Here is a 23124-nt window from a genome sequence, read left to right on the forward strand (position 1 = left end):
TCGAGCGGTTTCCAAATCATTCTTCTTATGATAATAGGAAGTCCTTTATAACAATTAGGTACCTCAAGAGGCAATCGCAACCCTTACCTTCACTCTTTAAAACGATTACTGAGGGCGTGATATTTTTCTTTCTGCAAGCAACACACTGCTACCAAATTGACGTTTTTTATCTTTCTATTTAGTATCCTGCGGCTTTCGGCCAAGTAAGTCAAGAATCGTTGGTGGCACAGTCGCGAAAGTCAACAGCTGGCCATGGCAGGTGATGCTGAAATACAGTTACGGAGGCCAGTTTTGTGGTGGATCACTAGTAGATTCTTACTGGGTAGTGACAGCAGCTCATTGTGTTGATGGAAAGTCGCCCTCAAGTATCAAAATAAGGTAAATAATAGTTTCTTTCTTGCGCAATTTCCACCATTTTTAGTTATACAGGCCACCTTCTGTGAGAAACATTACGAGCACCTGGGGGAGAAATTTCCGTCAATCAAGACTTTTTTTCTTTAAATGAATCCAATGGGGGAGCGCTTGCTTGTACTGCGGAATTTCAATTAAAACGCGAGTTCAGACGACAAAATCTGAAAATTAGATAATCAGTTGTACGCACCTCATGGATTGCACCATGTAAGACTTGGTAACCTCGAAGACTTGTGTTCAATTTCGGTCATAAAGTGAAACAGACACAGAATTGAGTCGTTATTGACAGGGATGCATTGTGGCCAGCCTACAAAACTGACCAAGTATGCAATGCTCCGAGTTCATTTATTCTACGAAAACCGTGATTAGTTCGAGCAGCCTAAGACAGTATAACCAGAGTGCGGCATCACTTGTATATATAGAAATTTCTAAGGTATGCGTAACATTTTGTACTTTGTTAGGTTGGGAGCTCATTACAGAACAAGTGGCAGTGTTGGAACAGAACAAGATATCGACGTTGCCAAGATCATTATGCACGAGAGTTACGAAACTCCAAACAGCGATAGCAACGATATCGCCTTAATTAAACTCGTGAGTCCGGCTGATCTTGGGGTAGGAGTTGGACTAGTCTGCTTGCCAGATACCGGCCATCAGCTCCCCGTTGACAACGTTAACAAGAAATGTTGGATAACTGGTTGGGGACGCTTATCTTCTGGAGGCTCCTCGCCAAATTCACTCATGCAAGCGTCTGTGCCACTGGTGTCAAAACAACGTTGTATAAATGCTTATCCCGGCAAGATCGACGACTCGATGCTCTGTGCTGGTCTAGATATAGGTGGGGTCGATACTTGTCAGGGTGATAGTGGTGGACCATTGGTCTGCGAGTTTAATGGTACGTGGTACCTTGAAGGGGTCACCAGCTGGGGTTACGGATGTGCTCGGCCGGGAAAGTATGGTGTGTACGCCAAAGTTCGAAACTTGAAACCATGGCTTTTGTCAAATGTCGTTCCACCGACGCAGAATCAGTCATCTTCTGCATTAGGTATACGTAAGCATTTTTTTATTTAAAATATTATTTAATCATTACTCCTCAGATAAATGATAAATAATACCAGTCTACTGCAAATTTAAAAAGAAAATAACCTTCACTTATTCTCTCAAAAAAATAAACATTATACTATTGACAGTAATACTACTTTAATAAATTAATATAGATAATTTATATTATTTTTACCTTTATGCAAAGTGCTTCTGTTTTGCCAATAACAAGGCAACAATTTCACACTTTTGAAGATTAATTGATCGATCGATCACTTAATCAATCAGTCAACCCTTCGATCAATCGGTCAATCAATCAATTAATCAGTCACTTACTCAATTAAACAATCATGGATTGATTGATTGAATAATTTTCAAACGGCAAAAAATAAGGCTTGCCATTTGCAAAACTTAAGCATTGCGTATTGTCTGTATTGTCTGTATACCTTAGAAATACAACAACGATTACAATTTTTATATTTCTTTCGATAGTCTGGTGTAACTTTGAAAACGGATTGTGTGACGAATGGAATCAATCGTCCTCTGATGATTTTGACTGGACGCTGGCATCTGGTTCGACTCCTTCCTCTTCTACGGGTCCTAGTTCTGGTCATGGGGGTTCAGGTAAGATTTAATCTATATATCCACTGTCATCGTCTTTGTGTTAAAGAATGAAATAAAGAGTGTATTTCAAAAAAAACATAAAAAATAATGCATAAAACTTAAAGTATTAAAACGATTCTCCATGGGTTTCATACTCCGTACCAATTGAATCCAGCACATGATGCTACCGAGGCGGAAGTAGTGCGTTTACTTTCTACTAAAACGCACATCCTTATTTCCCTTCAGGAAACTACATGTACATCGAAGCGTCATCTCCGAGGAAACCTGGAGAGAATGCCAAACTCGTACTCACTGTTCCCAACAGTAGACAACAATCGTGTCTTTCATTTTACTATCATATGTATGGCGCAACTGCTGGATCTCTCAATGTCTACAGTGGGAATAACAAAGTATTTAACGTGTCTGGTGATCAGGGAAACAAATGGAAAATAATGGAAATAAACATATATCTGCAAAGCGAGGTGAGTTGCATTCATTCATTCATCCATCCATCCATCCAGCCATCATAGACTTACATGTTGCGCTGGGTGGCCAAACGGACTTATCGCAAGTTTACCCGCAAGTGCGCGAAAACCGTAAAAAAAAACATTGCAATGCAACTGCGCGCGCTGCAATTCAGTACGTGAAGCAATACTAATACTTCGAGAAAAGTTGCAAATACTCTTAAGCACAAGTTCAACCTGCGACTACTTGCGTCCACTTGCCACTTTGCGACTACTTGCGTTTTGCCAGGGCTTTACACAGAAACGCTGCAGGAAATAAAGCATCGATGTATATGTCCAAGATGTCTATTTTGTATGACGAATATTCATCTGACATTGTTTGCAGATTACATTCGAAGGAATCACTGGACGTTCACACACAGGCGATATCGCCATTGATGAAGTGAAAATTACTGAAGGAAAATGCCCAGTTTCCTGTAACTTCGACAGAGGGCTATGCTTTGGGTGGACTCAGTCCAAGTTAGATGATTTTGACTGGACATTGTATTCTGGTTCCACCCCTTCCTCAGACACGGGACCATCGTCAGATCATGGTGGATCAGGTTTGTTGCCCACGATACTTCTTCATTCTCAAAAAGGATTTTTCGAAGGCTAACAAAATAATATAGTAGGCACCTTAAGTCCTCCTGTACTGTATTGAACACTGTAGATATCCCAGGAGATGAATTTTAGCGGGAATTCTGGAAAGCCTCATTGTTTTTTTTTTTTGTTGTTGTTTCTTTTTTTTTTTTTTTTTTTTTGCACGGAGAAAACAAAATGACTTTTTCGATTGAAATTATCTATTGCTTTTTAGAAGTAGAAATTTTAGTATTTGTTAATATGAAGCTTTTCTTTATTGCGAAATATTTGCAAACTAACAAGTTCGTCGGCCGTTTAATTAATTTGCTACCTTTTCTGGTACTATAAAATTATTAAAAAAACGAGCATCAATAGGTGAAAAAAAAGATGAAATTAAAAAAATGGCAAAAAGTGAAAATAGTACCTTTCGCAAAGAAACAGGAAAGGCAGTTGTAGCTAAATAAGGCAAACCACAGAAATTCCCGCCACTCAACTGACTCTATTTTTTTTTTTTGTCGCACTGCTGATAGGGTCAGTGGTCCATTTTTCGTGAGAATTCAACTACTGTATCATTTACCATTTTCTAAAAATTGTAGTACCAGCCAGACATCCATTTTTTGAAGATATTTTCTCGAGGAAAGCTTTTAGTTGTTCTTTTTAGTTGTTCGCGGTTACATCCCCCTTTTTCTCATGGCCGGCTTTCAACTCGTCAAGTTAATTTTCCCCTCCCTCCACTCCCTATGTTCTGTCGTTGTTGATTTGGGTTGGCGGGTTCTCCTTCGCCTTTGCTGGGATAATAGTTTAAGGTTTCCATATTTTAAGATTTCTATCCTTGATATAAAAGTAAACGGCCAAACAGGTGGCCAAAATCTGCCAAATGGTAGTCTTGTCTTTCATTATCCCAGCAAACAGAGCTTCGCCAAAGCAACACATACATACTTGTTTATATACACAGCATTCAATCTAGTAGGAACAGGATACATAAAAAAATGTTCGAGGAAGTTAGTAGGTAGATAGCCAATAACAAATGAATAAATAAAATTAGTTGACACACAAAAATCATGCAAGGGGAAACTCATCATTGTCTCGATCCATAGGAATGTATTTGTACACTGAAGCTACAGGTTGGTACACTGGAGCTAATGCCAAGCTTCAGTTTGCAGTACCGAGAAGTGAATCACCTTCATGCTTGATGTTCTTCTATCACATGTACGGATCGTCAATGGGAACTCTGAACGTCTATAACGGCAATGTCAAAATATTTAGCAAGTCAGGAGACCAGGGAAATGTCTGGAAAAAAGTGACAGCTACCCTGCATCCCACCAACGTAGTGAGTGTAATCAGTAAAGTCATTATATATACCTTATTATAGAAATTTAACGAGGCATTTTAACAACACGAACAAAATCTACGACGTAATATAATTAACCCTTAATATGCTGAAATTAATAAAAAAAAAACACGTTTTTGTAACCGTTAATCGATTTTCCTGGCTCTACGGTCCCAAATTCCTCTAAACTTTGCTAGAAATGCACTTTCTGACACTGCAGAAATTCCATGTGAAAATGAACAACATTCTACTTTGGCGCATGCGCATAAGCCAAAATTTGGACTTGATCAAGTACGGGTATATTGGCCTGTTTAGCACCATTTTTACACCAAAAACTGATCACTGATCACACTATTTCATTTCCAGTTACTGTCAAATTATTTTCCGTGAACTATAGAAACCAAAAGGTAAATGTTTAAAAGCATGAAACACCTTGACATTTTTCCGAATCCTTTGTCATGTGAAATGAGCATGTTCTTTTCATTTCTCACGCATTCCTGTCCAGATATTTCTTTGCATGGAAGGAGGAGGGGGGTAAAAACAACTGCCGCTCATAATCAAAACATTATTGTAATAATATCATTTGTCTGGCCTGCAATTCACTAGTTGGCTCAATAGAGCTCTTTCTTTCTCAGATTACATTCGAGGGCATAATTGGATCATCATTCAGAAGTGACATTGCTATCGATGACGTCACAGTCATGGAAGGAAATTGTCCGGGTAAGATTTTGCATTTTGAACATTAAATAAACATAAAATAGTGGAAATAAAAGCCTGACTGTCAAGTAAGGTTTCCTCTTTGGGGTGAACTTGAGCGACGCCGAAAACCTTTTTATTCACCCATTAGTTGCGTTGTTCGAAACTTCAGACAAGCATTCCTGTCATCTTTTCACGGGAGTTATCCTCGAGAATAGGTTGACCAAGAATCGTGATCAGTATTCTAAAAGATATGTGTTTTATGAATTGGATGAATAGGTTGTGGAGGTGTTTTGAATGAATCTTCCGGAGAGCTGGAATTTGGCAAGTTTGGAGATGAGGGCATACTACATTGCAATTGGACAATCGGTGATGCTGGGATAAGACAAGCAGTTGCAATTCTCTCTCTGCAAAGGAAACACTTGGGCACTTGCAGGTAGGGCGGTTGCTTGTATTCGAGATTCAGTTTGCTTCACAAACAATTCCCCCATTAAGATGTGAAGTTGCTAAACCATCTTTTCACAGCTGGAAAGAAAAACTAAAAAATTCGGCAACTATAATTGTAAATTAAACTATGTCATTGACACTTCTAAGGGAATGCACGTTGTAAATTATTTACAATCTGTTTTAGTTTCAGCATTGTAGAGTAAATCCTCTTTTCAAAATTTCGAAAAAAATATCATGGGGTGGGGGGGGGGGGGGGGGGAGTAAAATTTTATTCGACACATTTTCACTGTCATTTTCGTCGTGGCTAGAATTCACAACAACAGCCGCGTGTTCACCATATACGTTTCCAAAGACATTTCTCCCGCTTTATAGACACGACTTAGAAATTTCTTTAACTGCTATAAAAAAGAACAGCATTGAACTTCTTTCCAGTAAGATTACTTTCAGTAATAATATTAAAAACACATTATTTGGTAAGCTACGAGTTTATATTAACTGACTTATCGACTATTTAATCAGTTATTGTAATTTATCAGTACTGTTCTTTTGTGATTTGTGTAGTGAATTGATCAAGGTTTTTGACAGTAATGGGGCTGAGGTGTTCGCTCGGAGAGGTTGCGATTTCAAACCTCCCGGGTTGTTAGTGGAAATACCGTTTGCGGGTGGAGACAGCATTACACTAGCAGGCCAGCTATCGTACGCCAAAGTCTGGTACATAATTTTAAATCAATCTCTTAGCTCAGGTGAGGAGGTAAAAATTTTACTATATATCTAAGATATATAGAACGTTGTGATTGGTTAATTTTACGGGAGGTGTTCTACAATACAGCCCACGAAATTTGAGGGTTCTCCGGATAACCAAAAGTTTGTTTATTAAAATATCTTACCAATAAAATTTCGGAAATTGTTTACACATGGAAGAAAATTTTGACAACCAAAACCGACGCGAACAGGGTCTTCCTAAATTCAAACTCCGACGATTTTTTTTCACAAATTTAGAAAATGAAAACGTCTCTAGTGCATGTAGCATATGTAGAGCAACCTGAACACGAATCAAGTCAACAACGTTCTATTTTTTTCTCTACCGAAAGGTCTGCAAATACTGCGAAGAAGTTAAACTCTCTGAATAGATGAATAGAACATTCATAACGAACAAAAGAAATCAACATATTTGCTGTTCGTCACTGGCTATGCGGCACATTTTTCACTCTGGACTAAAGGAGCTTTGAATAACTTCGCATTTTTTATTTGGCTGTTGTAAGACAAAGGAATCTTGAATAGAAGTCAAAAACGCCATCACTCTCTTACACACAGTTTAGAAACATCACCACTCCGTACATAAAGACTGGAAGTCCTAAAATCTCAGAGTGGAAATGATGTGTCTTCAGTGCCGTTTGTTTCTCTTGGTGCTTTCAAATGAACTTAGTAGGAGCCAGACCAGGAAGCCTTATATTCTATAATTTAATTATTTTATTCAAGGTCTATCCGTTAAAGTTTGAATGCCTTCAACTTTTGTTTTGGCAACCGTTGCAGTCATTTCCATTTTCGCGCTCACTACCAGCAGCAAGTGAGTCAGCTTATGACTGAGATCTGCAACACCTTTCACGATCACACAGCAACGTGTTAGGTTTTGCCAGTAGTTTCTTGAGAATTTAGGGTTCTCTGGTTCCGAATATTTTGCGATATTTTCGAGTTCGTACGTTTCAACGTTTGAAGAACACGTAAATTTAGCCTCAAATGATCAGCTAAACGATTTTTTATAAAGCAAATAAATATTTGAACATGTACACACAAAACAATATACTCAAAAGCATTAATCAATGAGAAATAACTCGGACCTGTTCCTTGAACTCCATTAATACGAGGTATATGTTTTTATTTTATACCGTTACAAACTTGAATACGTAAAATCGGAAGTTCTGTACAAATGTTAACAAAAGCAATAATCTGCGAGTAGTGTAATTTTCTGTTGTCACGAAAGTGGGACTAAGGAAAAAATATGATTTCTCAAACTGAAGTCGAAATTGTGCCTTTTCCCACTGATCGCATGTTCTGCTTAGCTTTAGCAACACTCGTGGGAGCTAGGTTACTTATTGACACGTGATCTGTATATTGTGGTCATTTCGTGCGTACCTTCTGAAAATAAAGGGGGAGGGGTACCGGTGTTGACATCGCACTTATTGAAGTTTCCAGGAGGTGAAACGAAACAGTTATACGCGATAGAACTAAAATGTGGCAATACATGTAAGCATTGGATCGGATGTTGTCTGTTTCAGCTACTGTGCTTCCTGGCTGGACAGTGTCAGCAGATAACGCTACGAGCACCAGTATATTGATTCAGTGGACAAACCTGACCAGTCTACTCAAGCGGCAAGTTCATCATTACATCATTTTTTTGAACAAAACAGAGGGGGATTCACTGGCTTATGCAATTACAGATGGAAAAAGACTCAATACAGAAATTGATGGACTCCAACATTCAACAACTTACATAGTACAGGTTTTTGGAGTAGATGAGTTAAGACGATCTTATAGGGCTCTGGAAGTGGTTGCTGAAACGGAACAGCGTAAGGGATATTCTTGTTACTGTTGCTTGGTTGTTAATTTATTTGTTGCTGTTTTTGCTCATTAAGCCATTAATGACAATAAAGCTGATAAAGAATGTCGGTGGCCAGCAGAAATATCATATTTACCCCTATACACCTAGTAGTAGTCTCTTAGTACTGTTCCTTGTCAGAGTTTTTTATTTTTTTTTTTTTCACTTCCATAATGATAGCAACTTATAAATTGTCACCGAGTTAGGTACGTTCTTGCTTTATGATTGACAGAAAACAACTTCAATGTGTGGTGAAACGGATCGCCAAAATTGTTGATTGTGTTCCCAGATAATCCCATAGGTCACTCGTACGGCCACCAAGTCCCCGGACTTCAAACCATTTATCAAAGTGGGCTGTTAGGTATTATTATTCAACAAATTGTCACGATGCCCAGATATGGTCAGCTAGTCCTTCATAGCAGTGATCTCTGTATACCAGATATCCTCCTGATTTGTCAAGATTCGTCCGATACGAAGGCCAAGCATAAAAAACTGTTGTTTTTTTTTGTAAAAATAAAGAAAGAAAGAAAATAAAATAATTATCCTGCTCAATGTTGAAGAATATAGTCCGATTTTAGTCTCTTTAGTATTTGCCCTCATCAGATCAGCAAAGTATTAGCTGATACTACTCGTAATTCTGCAGAATAATTAACAATTATCCTGCGAAATCGCGCGGAATATCGCCTGATACTTAGCCGGCGAGGCCGTAGGCCGAGTTGGCTAAAATCAGACGATATTCCGCAAGATTGAGCAGGATAATTGTTTTATTATTCAACAAATTGTCAACGAAACACATTTTGCACATAGAAAAACTGTAATTGTGCAGCGCTTTACAAGATTTTGGACGAATCTTCGCAACCTACGAATATCGCAGGATATCTGTTATGTACGGATGACAGATATCGTTAACATTTTGACCATATATGGGCAGCGCGCGCATCTGTTGAATAATAATCTTAAATATTATACATTTACATATTTTTAGATCTTTTCGCGAATGTATAATAGCTGTTACTTAGAGATATGTTGTTTGGTTTTATTTCAGTGTCTTGTGGGTCTCGGCCTAGCAGTTCGCGAATTGTTGGCGGTACAGCTGCACCTGTTAACAGCTGGCCCTGGCAGGCAATGCTGCGAGACAGTAGTGGTAGACAGTTTTGTGGAGGTTCATTGATAGATCCACTTTGGGTTGTCACAGCCACTCATTGTATATATGGAAAATCACCGTCATCTGTTAAAGTAAGGTAAGGAGAATGCCTACGATATAGAACGCGAGATATTGGAAGAAAGCCATACTTATATCTGTCCCATATCTATGTGTATAGTTTTGACTTAGTTTATTAATTTTTTTTTCATTTGAGGATACCAGCACTAATTGCTACCTTATAAATGCGAATGTGAAAATAAAGTTTATGTCATATTATTTGATGTCATTTCATGTTATGTTAACCCTCGGACGTACAAGGGGGAGGGGATGACACCCCCCCACCCACCCCCCCGTAAGGTTTTTCTGATTTTTTCTTAAATGATGTTTTACTCTACAATGCTCTACAATGCAGTAGCTGTTCATTCATCCCTTGCGGAAATGTTGATATGTCAACCATGAGCCCATGATATTTGACGTTGCCAACGTCATAATTAATCGGGCGGGGCCTGGGCCCGATTCATAATCTGTGTCAGATTTTGTCGTTTTTTTTTTGTCGGTAAATCGTTCCAGAACCTCGCGGCCCAGCCGATCCCTTGGTCACGGTCACGCAAGTTTTCATTACTTGCGAAATATTACGTTCAAATCGTACAAGTTTTAATGTTCACTCCCTGGAAGCTGTGTTACAAAATCATTCCCCGGTCTAATTTTACGAGTACTCTATGCTCTGTTAAACGCGAAATATATATATATTTTTGTGTCCGGCATTTAAGTCTTGACTTGGAGCGAGTACTGGAGATTCGCATTGCAAAATCTTGCTTTCTTTGCCATGTCCAAACTATTTTAATATTGTGAACGCAATACCAATTAATAAATTCCACGGCTCAGACACGCACAATTTTTACGGCTTCAAAACTTTCGAAATTCAAATACTTTTCGAAACATTTCTTGGTCTTATCTTGAAAAAAAAAAAAATCAATCTGAAACATCTTTTTGGAGATTCTTACGTTTGTCTCAGAGCGAGTACTAAATATTCAAATTGTGAAAGCTATTTTCGTAGTAAATACTACGTCATTCACGCAATTTTGTCTTCGCCGGAAACTGCAAGCGTCACTGCAGTGCACTTTTTTCAGCCAGACTCCACTTTAAAGAAATTTTATGAGGAAGAACTGTTTTATTGAAGCGTTTGACTCAGAGTGAAAACAAAACGCCGTATTACGTACCCGGACTGTACTGAATACTGCAAAACAACGCAGTTTGACATGTCCAAGTGGTGCAAGCTAAATAAAGAACCATTAGGTCATGACAGATTTCAAAACCGTAGCGATCAGCCGATCACTCGCGTTTAACATGAACACTCTGCTCTCTGAAATGTATAATTTTGTTTCATTCCATATTTTACTAGAAGAGAGGGCTGAATATAATCACATAGAGAAAACAAAGACCGCTTGGACATGTCCAAGCTATTTAAAACTACCACTACGTCAGACCCATGTCACGCGATCTCTCGCTTGTAGCTATAAATAATCATTCACCTATTTTCTGTTTGAATACTCTGCGCTCTGTTTGTGTGAAATACTTATTGTTGTGTTACTCAAGCGTTTGGCTCGGAGCGAGTATAAGTCGTACAATTTAGCCAGAACGTGTTAAATATTGCAAAACAACGACTTATTTTCTGGATATCCCAATTTTTGTTTTGAGTTTACGGTATTTTGAGAATCGAAACGTTATCGAAATGTAAGTTGCAAGCTCAGCAAGAATGTGTCAAAGCACGGGATACACCTCATCCGCTAAACGGAGAAATACAATGGGATGGCCTTAGTCTACTCTTTATTTTGGCGTGATTTGGCTTTCTTTTAAATGAACTGGTTTGGGTTATTTTATTGAACATTCGGAACAAAATAAATATTTGCATGCGTAAGCAGGCATTTTTCCGGCTAGGCATGTGGTTTTAAAAAGAAAAAGATCACGTGGTAAAGGAAATTCATGTCACGTTCACTACGTGACTAACGCAAACACGACTTGTGTGTTTCTCAAGTGACTGCTTTTCTAAATATTTTACTGTGCGGTGCCGTGTCTTTAAGCCAAAGCACTGAAAGAGGTCAGGAGGTCAAGCATTACCCGCACGATTATAAACTGCTTGCAGTTCTTGTTACAAGCTGGTCTGGCCAAAACTCGTCATTTTCATCATTTTTTCTTTATTTCCGGTTTTTTGAAACAGAATTGAACGATGTCTTTAATTTTACATTCCATAAGCGTTCTGGTTTTATTTTGCATCAAAATGGTGAAATCCATGATGAGATGGTGGCTCTAATGACGACACAAGTCATGTCATCTTGTAGAGTATGCGACGAGTTTTCTACTCAGTCCAAAATAATTTTGCTGTGCCATAAAAGAACAAAAACTCCGGGGAGGGATTCCATTCACCCTCTTGTACACATGGTGTGGGTATGAATTTGCTTGTACGTCCGAGGTTTATCCCAGGTGCGGGAAGTCTATATATTATTTTTAAGGATAAAGGGTACGCAAGTAAAAACAAAATGTTCAGAATATATGTCGACTTAAAACATCACTCACATCAATACCAACTCATTGCATGTCAAACATCACGTAACCAGTAAATAGGTCTAGAGGTAGTTGTGAACTATTGAAGATAACAAATGTTACAGACACCAAAAATCCAGTGTGTAAAGCATGTGGCCTATAATAAGAACTGTAAAAAATTAAGGTTTGTTGTGGAAGACTTAACAGGTTTACTTTTCAAAAGATAACTACTATTTAAATTCTAGGTCGTGTAACAAAGTAGTTCAGAGTCCTAATTACGCTAAAGAACTTATTGGTTCCTTTAGTTGCAGCTACATCCAGAATCAGCAGAGAGCGATGCAATATAGTGTACCGCTAAATAAACCAAATAGGAGCATATTTACAAATTAAACCTATTTGCATATTAGGTTGGGAGCTCATTACAGATCTAATGGTACTGTTGGGACAGAACAGGACTTCGACGTCGTGAAAATTATCCAGCACGAACATTACAACATCCCAAATGGCTGGAGCAACGATATCACACTCCTTCAGTTATCCAAACCTGCTAAAATAGGCAAAGGAGTTGGGCTTGTTTGCTTGTCAAATAATAGCTTCCAGCTTCCCTTTGATGACCTTAACAACAAAACGTGCTGGATAACTGGCTGGGGAACACTTTCCTATTATGGTGTCACTCCAAATGAGCTCATGCAGGTTGATATTCCTCTTGTTTCAAAGCAACGCTGCACTGAATCGTATCCTGGCCGAATAGATGACACCATGATTTGCGTTGGCAAAGACCAAGGCGGAATTGGAGGCTGCCATGGTGACAGCGGAGGGCCGCTTGTTTGCGAGTTCGGCGGTAAATGGTATCTAGAGGGAGCTGCTAGTTGGGCGGGAATGCCTTGTGCGTCCCCCTCAAAATATACTGTATACGCCAATATTCGTTACTTGAAGTCATGGATAATAAACAAAATTACTTCTGCTACTACTCCAGCTATGACATCATGTGACTTTGACCTTGGTTTGTGTTCTGACTGGCAACAGTCCACCTCAGATGTGTTTAACTGGACACGTAACCGTGGTTCAACTCCCTCTGGTTCTACGGGACCGTCGTCGGATCACACTACCGGATCAGGTGAGTTTTCTTCATCCCGCAACGTATCTTTAGACAACAAACAAGGACAAAAACGTCCAATAATCCGTTCTTGTGACGTACACAAAGAAGATCTGTAAAGAGTATTTAAATTACGAAGTTGAGAGAGTTTTATAGTAGAGACATTGATTTATTTATTGATCAAAAGTCGCTCACATCAGGTTGTTGTTTGCTTGTATTTCCAAGTACAAGCATAAGCATTAGCGGGCAACTACTTTCAAAATGAAAGAAAGGTGAGTATAGTTTTCTATTAAAAATAGGAAGAGGCCCAAAAAATATCCAACTAAAAAACCTGTTTTTTCAAGATGTGCCTTTTAATAATAAATGTTATACGGAGGGTTTACCGTTCCGCAGATTATCTTATTATCCAGTAATTAAATACCCCTTACCTTTTCTTCTCCTGGATAGGATACTACATGTACATAGAAACGTCTAATCCCCGAGTCGACGGTGACAACGCAAAGCTTGAGCTCTCTGTATCGGGAAATGGAGAAAAGTCTTGTCTTGAGTTCTATTACCACATGTATGGTGATACGATGGGAACTCTTACTGTCTTCAGTGGGAATGCAGTAGTATTCAACACGTCAGGAAACCATGGTAGCCGCTGGCGAAAAGCGAAGATAAACATTTATTTGAATAAAACTGTAAGTATATAAGTACCAAGCATCGCTTTAAAAGATGTGCAATTCAAGAATTCGGTTTGATCAGATTTAGTTCATTATAACCAACGCACCCAACGTCTAGGCTTTTGTACATTATGCTTTTGTTTCCCCACTAAAATGCTCCACCTTAATGCTCCATTTTTCCCACTAAAATGCTTGGTCTCCCCCAAAAAGGTCACTAAAATGCTCGGATAATGCTCATTATACAAACGGTTTTTAATTATTTCAAAGTTTTTAACATGGTGTTAACTGTTTACACTTACAAAAACGTACAAGTGTTGCAAGTAACAACAACAACGTATCCATGTTCATAAATACAGCCAAAAAAACATTATCCTCGAAATCATCTACGAGGCTAAGTACAGAAAGTAGTTGACTATCTCTTGAAAGTTATTTGTTGTTGAATTTTGAGTTCTAGTCTTCCCTTTCTATAAAAAAAATAATTATTTTTTTTATTTTCTCGGAAAAAAATTAATTTTCCGGGAAAATGCCATTAAAATGCTCGAATGATGCTCAATGCTTTTGCCTCGCTAAAATGCTCGAAAAAATGCTAGCATAATGTACAAAAGCCTACCAACCGCGCCTGCCTTATCGCCTGCCTTAGCATGTTTTAAAAGAAATTGAAAGGTTTCCCCTTGTGAATTGTTGAGTTATATAAAAATAATGTAAGAAATCCCCAAAAGTACGAGAAGCGCTTCTCTCGTATTAGCAAAATAATCCTGCGTATAAATACATCTTTACAATGCACTCGGACTCGTTGACTGTTTCCTTGTAAAGACCGAGAAAAAAGTCGTACGCGCAAAAAAAAAAATAACTTTTTTTGGCTTTACAATTGTTTTACAACGTAACAAGTAATGACCCAGTTCAGTTTCATCCTCGGAGACCCAGGGGCAGTTATTGGGGCGAAGGAAACGTTAAAATGCGGGTGAACAGAGAAACGGTCACATTAACGAAATAGCTAACTATAGTTACGCTGTCTTAACTATAGTTAGAAATCTAGATGTGACCGCAGCGGCCGATTAGCTACGCGTGCAGAGCGCGCAGCACCAATTTTAGCACTCAAATGACGGTCATAATTCCCGAAGGCAAAACTTCCCCGACATTACACATCCGAGTTGGGGAGACACTAGCCGAAACTTTTCCTTCCCGAGCAAATTCTTGGCGAAGAAGCAAGGCAGATATGGTGAGCGAACTGGTTTTGTGTACATACTTCGTATGAAAACACACCAAAAGGACTGTAGTCAGGCTGGTAGCCGATTGGGCAGAATAATAAAGGGAATACAAAAGATTTTTCTGCCCAATCAGGAGGCAGTATTTAGAAGGCTTTTTGAACTGGTCTGGTAAGTTTCTTTTCCCAGGGGCACTTTTCAGTCGCTCCAGCTTTTATATGCCGATTTTTTCCCCGTAGTTTCGTGCTATTTTTACCGGCATTTTCGCGTTTCCCTCGCCCCACTAACTGCCCCTGGGTCTCCGAGGATGGTTCAGTTTATGTGTTTATCAGATCGGAAACATCATTACTTAACAGCAACAACAAGCGCACTTAAGCCAAAAAAAAAAAAAAAAAAAAAAAAAAAACAGTAAAACAAACGCAATTCGATATTGGAATCATTTTATTTGAAAAAAAAAAACGCCATAATTTCACTATTCCATTCAATTTTAAAACTGAAACATTTAACTGCAAACTGACAAAGAACAAAATAAAATATTCTTCTATGCCTCTTAATTCGCTCTTATCTCATCTTATACGTATCCATAAGTGTTTCTTTATTTTTTATCTTTGTTATAGCCAAGCATGAACTGAAAACTAACTTCCACTGTCCGAACTCTTTTAATGTATTTTCCAGGTTACATTTGAAGGATTAGTAGGATCTTCTTTCACGGGTGACTTAGCGATAGATGATGTCTCGATTAGGAGTGGACGTTGCGTTGGTCAGACTGTTGCGCCTCCCACAACACCCACACCGGTGAATACCACTCCGAGTTCCAGGCCGTCACCAGGTATTGTTTTCTTTTCTCTCTGATCATTTACCCCTTCACCATCTCTCCAGGTAAACTTTCTATTCGCCCGTTTTGTTGCTTTTCTTCATACTTTTTTTGATCTTCTGATGAAGGTTGTTGCCGTCTTGGTTGAAACTGCTGTCAATCTCTATTTTATCATGCAGTTAGTGCAGTACATATCGATCTGTTTTGATATGCGATAAACATTATTGTCAAAGGCTTATTTTTTTTTACTGTTTGTCGTGTGCTTATCTTCTTTTCTTCTCTTATATTTGTTCGTACAGCATTTTTACCTTATGCTTTTCCAATGCTTAAATATTTAATGGCCATACAAAGAAAGACATTTTATTGTTGTTGTGAAAAAATATATAAGAGAGGGAGAAGAGGCGATCAAGAATACAGCAGGATAGGGTTGTAGATGAGTATCAAATAAACGTGGAGATAACAATCTGCTATAGATTTTAAAATGCATTTACAATTTAAATCCGGTTAGCTAGGCTGTTTTTCATCAAATGAGTACCAGAACGGTGCATTAATGTTCACTTTCTATTCTTCTATTTCACTTGTAAGGTTGTGGAGGATATTTAAATCAGTCCTTTGGTGAGCTGCAAGTTGGTCCCAGAGGCTACTCTAGTTCTCCCCTGCGATGCAACTGGGCAATTGGCAAGGCAGGCATAGACCAAGCAGTTCTTCTCGTTTCTTTACAGGATTTGTACCTCATCTACTATTCGTGAGTGACATAATTATTGTTTATGCTTAATGCCCGCTTTTTGAGGAATGCATTTTACAATGTGCATTGTCAAGACTGAACTCGGTTTGCTGGGAATAAAACTGAATTTAGACAATTATTGGCCATAATTTGGAAACTCAGTTAAGTGACCACTTGATAAGGTAATATGAAATTACACACATCTAAAAATGAGATCCTTTTCACACCAGAGGTGAGGGCAAAGACGCCTTACTTGACCTAATTATCTTACAATGTAGTAACGCGAAAGAACTCAAGATGAGAGGGGTGATTGGGTGGGAAAATGCTTGCACTGTACCGAAGCTGTCATGAAAGAGGTCTGTTACCACATGGTCAGATGCCTAAATGTAAACGTATTAAAGTCCAGGATGTGACACCACCCGGGACAATTAATTGACAGGCTGCATAAAATCATTTATTCTCCTTGGTAGTAAATCTCAATTAATATCATTAATATTATGTTACTTTTCGCAGAACGAAAGCAATTCCAAATCTGGTTTTTTAGTCAATATCTAGTAAAAAGCACATTTTTAATATGCTGATGTACGTTTAAAAAAATGGAAAAGTTAGAGCAATTCTCATTTTTAGTCGTCTCTCAGGAAGTTCTCAAATGCAAGACGAATGTCTATATAAAAAATGCAGTCCGTTCCACTAAAACTGGCTACACATTTTTCTAACATGCTTACATACGTCTCTGGTCAAATATTGGGAAAATATTGGTAATAACCATATCGAATCGTATCTCCGGAAGTTCTTAAACGCAACAAAAGACTATCAAACGCAGTTCTGGCTGGAATTTGGGAAACGATGCAACTGTGATCGCTTTTGCGATTCAAATTTTACACTAGTGCCTTTGAGACACTAGAAGCAAAGGGGTCAAAAAAGCCACCTAAGTCAGTCTTGATTACTCATATCTGTTGCAAGTGATGGATTGATATGCACTTCTGCATAGATTAACATGAGACGTCACTTAACGATCGGCTAAATTAAGTCATGGGTAATTGATGGTTTGGCTTTGGGTGATTTACTGATTGGTGACTTGATTGATTTCTTGACTGCTTGATTCCTATTTTTATTAATTGTTTGCATGTTTCGTGGTTGTTTGACTGATTACTTGATTTTGTAAATGCATGGGACCATTGTACTGATAGCTGGTTGATTATTTCACTGATCGTTTGATGGTTGGTTTGTAGTTATAGAGAAATCATTATTTATTGTAACTGTTGTTTTATTACCACAGCGAATACATCAAGATCATTGATGGTAATGGTTCAATAGTTTTTTATAAGAATGGCTATTTGTCCTCTCCTTGGAAAACTTTCTGGGAAGTCAAGTATGGAAACGGGAATAATGTCACAGTCGAAATCAATTTAACATACCGCTGGAGTCGGTTCAAGCTTCGGTACGGAATTGTAACAAAGGGTCTTCAGTCAGGTGAGATGCATGTTAACGTTTGTTGTATTTCAAATGATTGGCGAAGGCGACACGGAAGATAATACTACATGCGATCCAATGATGTTAAATGATATGAAATACTAGTCTGAAAATTGTCGTATTTGCGAATATAAACTCGACTAAATAATTAATATTATTAAAGTTAAAAGTGTATTAAAACCAACTTTTTTCGACTAAAAGTCATCCACAGGTTTGGTTTTAATACACTTTTAATTCCTTGACTTTTTGCCTTGAAAATGTTTTTTAAATATTTTACCTTCTAGCGAATATTAAATAGATAGATAGTTTATTTGATAATTCTACATAACAGTCTGAAACTGAATTGCGTACAAATTTACAAAGAGATAAATTATGTAAAAAATGATACAACTATTAAAATCTACTGAAGCTACTAAAAAATTGACATAGAGGGAAAAAGCTATGTTTAAAACGATTGTTTCGAGCCCTTTTATACCTGAAAATGACATTGTCTTCGTTATGTTTTCGTTATGTTGAAATAATAGATTATATAATTTATTATTATCACTGACTGTCTTCTCATTTGCTAAAAGACTACAGTTAATTCTGGGAATCAACACAACCTACAGATTATTCACTAACCTGATAGCACATTATTGAATAACAACTATGAAAAAAATTTTTTTTTTTTTTTTGTTAGCTCTGCCGGTGGCTAACTGGAATGTGTCTATTGATAACATCACACAATCAAGTATCGTCATCAACTGGCCAAACCTCACATCAATCCTGCATCAGCCAGTTCTTTATTACTTTGGTCTTATTAAAAGTACTAATGGTAGTATTTTAAACGAAGACATCCTGTCTGGAAACACTTCTTCTGTCGGATTTAATGGACTGTCGCCATATAGAGAATATCGACTGAGCGTCGTTGGTGTAAATGGCAGTGGGCAAGCTTACAAGAGTGCTGAAGTTATAGCCTGGACGGAAGAAGGAGGTATGTGCTAAGAAAATTGATTATGTCAATCCTTGAGTTGTTATTCATTTACACGTGATCGGTTGATATGGCTTTTGCTCCCACACCTTCCAAAACTGAGAGTTTTAAGCCATAGACAGAATTAGAATGCATCTAATGTAACGACCCTTAGCAGGAAAGTAGGCTGATAAATTACCTATTTATTGGTGTTTATTTCATCCTATGTGACTATTATTGTGACGTCTTATATGATGTCCAAATTTGGCATCAAAAAATTGCTATTAGTTTTCTGCATAGAATTCTATGATTTCTGGTGAAAAACCCATCTCAATCAGATAAAATGGCTTAAAGTTACAGGTAATTAAAAAAATTCTAATTTCCCGCCACATGACTATATACGGTCAAACTTTAGGGGTACGTTAAACGCGAAAACAATGACTGTATTTGCAACGGAGAAGAGACAATACTGCACAAAATCAATTTTTTTTGTTTTTTCATTTCTCATATGTGATAACGTTGAAAGGACGTAATCGTGACGAAATACGGGTCATAGCACTGCATATGCACAATGAAAAAAACTACGATTTTGATTTTATGTAGTGTTGTCTATTCTCCGTTGCAAATACATTCATTGTTTTCGCGTTTAACTACCCTTAAAGTTTGACCATATTTGGTCATGTGGCGGGAAATTTGAATTTCTTGAATTACCTGTAACTTTACGCCATTTTATCCGATTGAAATGGTGTTTTTACTATTAATTTATTTTTCAGTGACAAAAATGCCTGTAACGTTTTGAACACTGCTTTACAAATTTTTAATGTTGTTACTAAAAATAGGTGTCAGGTACGTCATCATACTTTCAAGAAAAGCCAAAATACTTTATAATTGTAAAAATTCAAAGAAAAATATCCTCCAATTAATATGTTCTAATATCTTGCTTCATTTCAAATATAAACTTCTTCTTTGTGAGCCAAAAATTGAGTTTAAAAATTAAGAATCTTCCAGCAGAAAAAGCCCTAGCAACTGACCATCGTGTTAGTGCGTCTTAAGGAGTGTTTTTTGTTTGTTTGTTTGTTTTTTTTTTTGTCGTAATACTTTTTTTCCCCTCAGTTCCTAGTAGGGGACCATCAAACGTCACTTTCACAAATGTGGGGGCAACTGAGATCACAGTTCACTGGAATCCTCTTCCTGAGCAGTATGTCAATGGACGACTGTTAGGATACAGAGTTGTCTATGCTTATTCAAGATATAACATTAGCATTGTAAACGTTACTGACCCTAATGCTACATGGGTTACTTTAACGGAACTGAAACCAAGACAACTCTACTATATACTTGTAACGGCTTTTACGTCAAAAGGAGAAGGACCATTTTCATACTCAATGATTTCCACAGGTAAGTCACTCTAAATTTAGCAGCTTTATTGTACTTCACTTTAAGCAATACAGTAGTCCAATGATAACCCAAAGGAAAAACACGTGACTGGTGCTAAACCCAAAAAACGCAAGTGAATAAAATGGCGATTGGCTTTGGTTTTGCATCAGATTGGTTGAGTAGATGAAAGACAAAGTTAGTGTGCAATGAAACCAGAACAATTCTAATTAAATCAAATTTGACGCTGAATAGTTGTAGTACTAGGATCTAGTTTAAGTTATGACGAGCCGAAGTGAGGTTGAACTGCTTTGGGTTTCCTTTGGATTGTTTTGACGAAACTGCGTGTTGGTTATGATTATTCATTTTGCAGAAATAGAGATAGGAAACCATTTTGAAAGGCATTATTTTCTGTATAAAGTAATATTTCCAAACAAAACAACAGACGTTTCGGCTCTATTCCCAAACCACCAGCGCTGTAGATCCTGGGCTATCATATCTCGGAGGAACTGTTTCCTCTTGTGGCCCTTGATCTCGTTTAAAAAAGAAGTAGTAAATTCACTGTCTATTTAAATCCAGAAACCGCAGGGGTTTTTGCTTCTTAATAATCCTATTTGTATAAATGTCTCATCGTTTATTAAATTAATATATTTTTTTTTTCAGCTATGGAGGTCATTGTAAACCAATCGACTGGTTTTATAAACGTTACACACACAGATTATTTCTATGACTTATACTCCTACTGGACAATAGGGAATGTTGGTGAAACTCACGCAGTTGCCATCTTTCTGATCCAGGACTTAGACTTACGTTATTGCAGGTAATAAAGATATAATATCCTATACATATTTAGTAAAATATACAATATGTAACATAACATAGCATTAAATAACATGACATAACATAACATGACATAACATAACATGATATGGTATGACATGAAACTACATGACATGACATGACGTAACTTAAGGTAACGGGATGTTATATAAAATAATAATTTAATTAATACGACGTAAATTATCATATAAATATGATGAAATTTACTTGACTAGGACTAAGTTCGCTTGCATTTAATAAGTTGTAGTTGATGTGATGTTAAGTTTTAGTAGTCCTAGCCGCTAACCTGTACCATTCCCAGAATTAGCATACAAAATGGGAATTATTACAAGTTAAGAAATGGGCGGAGTAATAGTGTTGCAGCTTTAAATTTACCGTTAAACTTCCTTCATTTCACACCACTATGCATATATCGCAGTCGTCTACCAATAAATCCTTATTTTTTTTTTTGAGCAACTTCACTGACATGAAAAGTACGGACGTTATAAAACATCTGAGGTGGATTCTTTATTCTTTCATATTATTGTAGAGAGTATGTCAAGATCTTCGACGGCAATGGAACTCTGCAATTTTACCAGGCGGGCTGCGGGTCTCCAAGTCATGGATCTTTGGTCGAAGTTCCATTCGGGAATTCCAACAACATCACAGTTAAGGTCGTCTTAAGTAAATTCAAAAGCCACGTCAGAATTCAGTTCGTGGTGTTTAAAAATGGACTTAATGCAGGTACGTCGAAAAAATATATATTTGCCTTTGTTTTGTTTTGATAACATAGCAGAAAGAATAATTCAAATACTTTAGGCTAATGCCACAAGTATGAGACAAAGGCAAAATCTCAGTCGTTGACTGGAATTGAAGCCAGGACGTCCCGCAGACAGGTCAAACGTTCTCACAAGTAGTGATTTAGGCCATCTTAATGGCTCATTTACGTCACGCGTCCTGCATGTTACTAGGATCAGACGAAAATTTCTTGTGTACAGATATATCGTTGTTTTAAGCCTGGTAAATGAAACGAGCAAGATGCAATTTTCTGTTGTCACGAAGGTAAGACAAAAAAAATTATGTTTCGTCGATGATAATTGAACGTATGTCCTTCCTCACAACCGGATGTTTTAACCACTAGGCAACATTGAGACTCATGGTAAGCAAGGCCATTTATTGTAGGTTCATATGTGAAAAGCGTTCTACATACTGTGTCATTTCGTATTTAATATATTTGCCGGCCCTCTACATTCTGAATATAAATTCCAAGGAAGGAGATTAAAACAAAAAATACCCTGCACTTTTTTTTTCAAACTTAAAAGTTAAAGTAGTTGAAAACAAAACTTAATCATTATGAGAAGCGGGGTACAACCACCATATAACTGACAGGTAGTAGCCTTTCCTCTAAACGATATGTAAATGAGTTAAGGTAATCGCTCTATATTTTCCTTTTCAGCTGCTGTGCTTCCTGACTGGACAGCGGCAGCAGACAACACCACGAGCCAAAGTATACTCATTCGGTGGACAAACCTGACAAGCCTACTTAACCGTCAAGTCCTTCATTACATCATCTTTCTAAACAAAGCAGATGGGAATGCACTGGCTCATAAAATTACCGATGGAAAAATACTAAGTACAGAAATTGATGGACTGCAACAGTCAACAACTTACAGAGTACAAGTCTTTGGAGTGGATGAATTAGGTCGACCTTATAAGACTCTGGAAGTGAACGCTGAAACGGAAAAATGTATGAAAGATTTTGCTGATGTTGTTGTTGTTTTTTTTTTTTCTGGGTTTGATGATTTATTTGTTGCTGTTGTTTATTAAGCCAACAACCACTCCGATAAACCTGATAAAGACTACTGGTAGTGGCCAGCAAAAGTAACTTATTTCCTCCAATACACCTTGAGCTAGTCTTTTGGTACCGTTTGTAGTCAGATTCAATTCTATTTATGAAATCTTTTCGTTTTTTTTTTAATATCAGATGTCAACCATGCAATTAATAATTTTAATCATATATACAGAGGAATTGATTTTGCTGGACATAACATTTTATTATTTTAACGTAGCTAGGCTATACAAACATAGGCTGATCCAGATGCATACATTTTGCTAAA

General features: G+C 37.5%; 1 protein-coding gene across 1 annotated transcript in view; it reads left to right on the plus strand.

The window, feature by feature from the left end:
- Positions 1-23124, plus strand: part of LOC144636998 (MAM and LDL-receptor class A domain-containing protein 2-like) — a 37110-nt gene that overhangs the window by 4849 nt on the left and 9137 nt on the right. Inside the window, exons 7-27 of the mRNA XM_078496178.1 lie at positions 183-378; positions 873-1406; positions 1901-2073; positions 2299-2534; positions 2902-3118; positions 4232-4464; positions 5100-5184; positions 5440-5596; positions 6169-6350; positions 7884-8174; positions 9249-9444; positions 12296-13005; positions 13432-13667; positions 15530-15683; positions 16254-16413; positions 17672-17865; positions 18545-18838; positions 19928-20212; positions 20852-21008; positions 21558-21751; positions 22464-22754. Coding sequence (XP_078352304.1) covers positions 183-378; positions 873-1406; positions 1901-2073; positions 2299-2534; positions 2902-3118; positions 4232-4464; positions 5100-5184; positions 5440-5596; positions 6169-6350; positions 7884-8174; positions 9249-9444; positions 12296-13005; positions 13432-13667; positions 15530-15683; positions 16254-16413; positions 17672-17865; positions 18545-18838; positions 19928-20212; positions 20852-21008; positions 21558-21751; positions 22464-22754 — 5175 coding nt within the window. The remainder of the gene's footprint in view (positions 1-182; positions 379-872; positions 1407-1900; positions 2074-2298; positions 2535-2901; positions 3119-4231; positions 4465-5099; positions 5185-5439; positions 5597-6168; positions 6351-7883; positions 8175-9248; positions 9445-12295; positions 13006-13431; positions 13668-15529; positions 15684-16253; positions 16414-17671; positions 17866-18544; positions 18839-19927; positions 20213-20851; positions 21009-21557; positions 21752-22463; positions 22755-23124) is intronic.

The sequence above is a fragment of the Oculina patagonica genome, chromosome 13 (genome assembly GCF_052425735.1).
Source record: "Oculina patagonica isolate OP01 chromosome 13, crgOcupat, whole genome shotgun sequence".
Lineage (NCBI taxonomy): Eukaryota > Metazoa > Cnidaria > Anthozoa > Scleractinia > Oculinidae > Oculina > Oculina patagonica.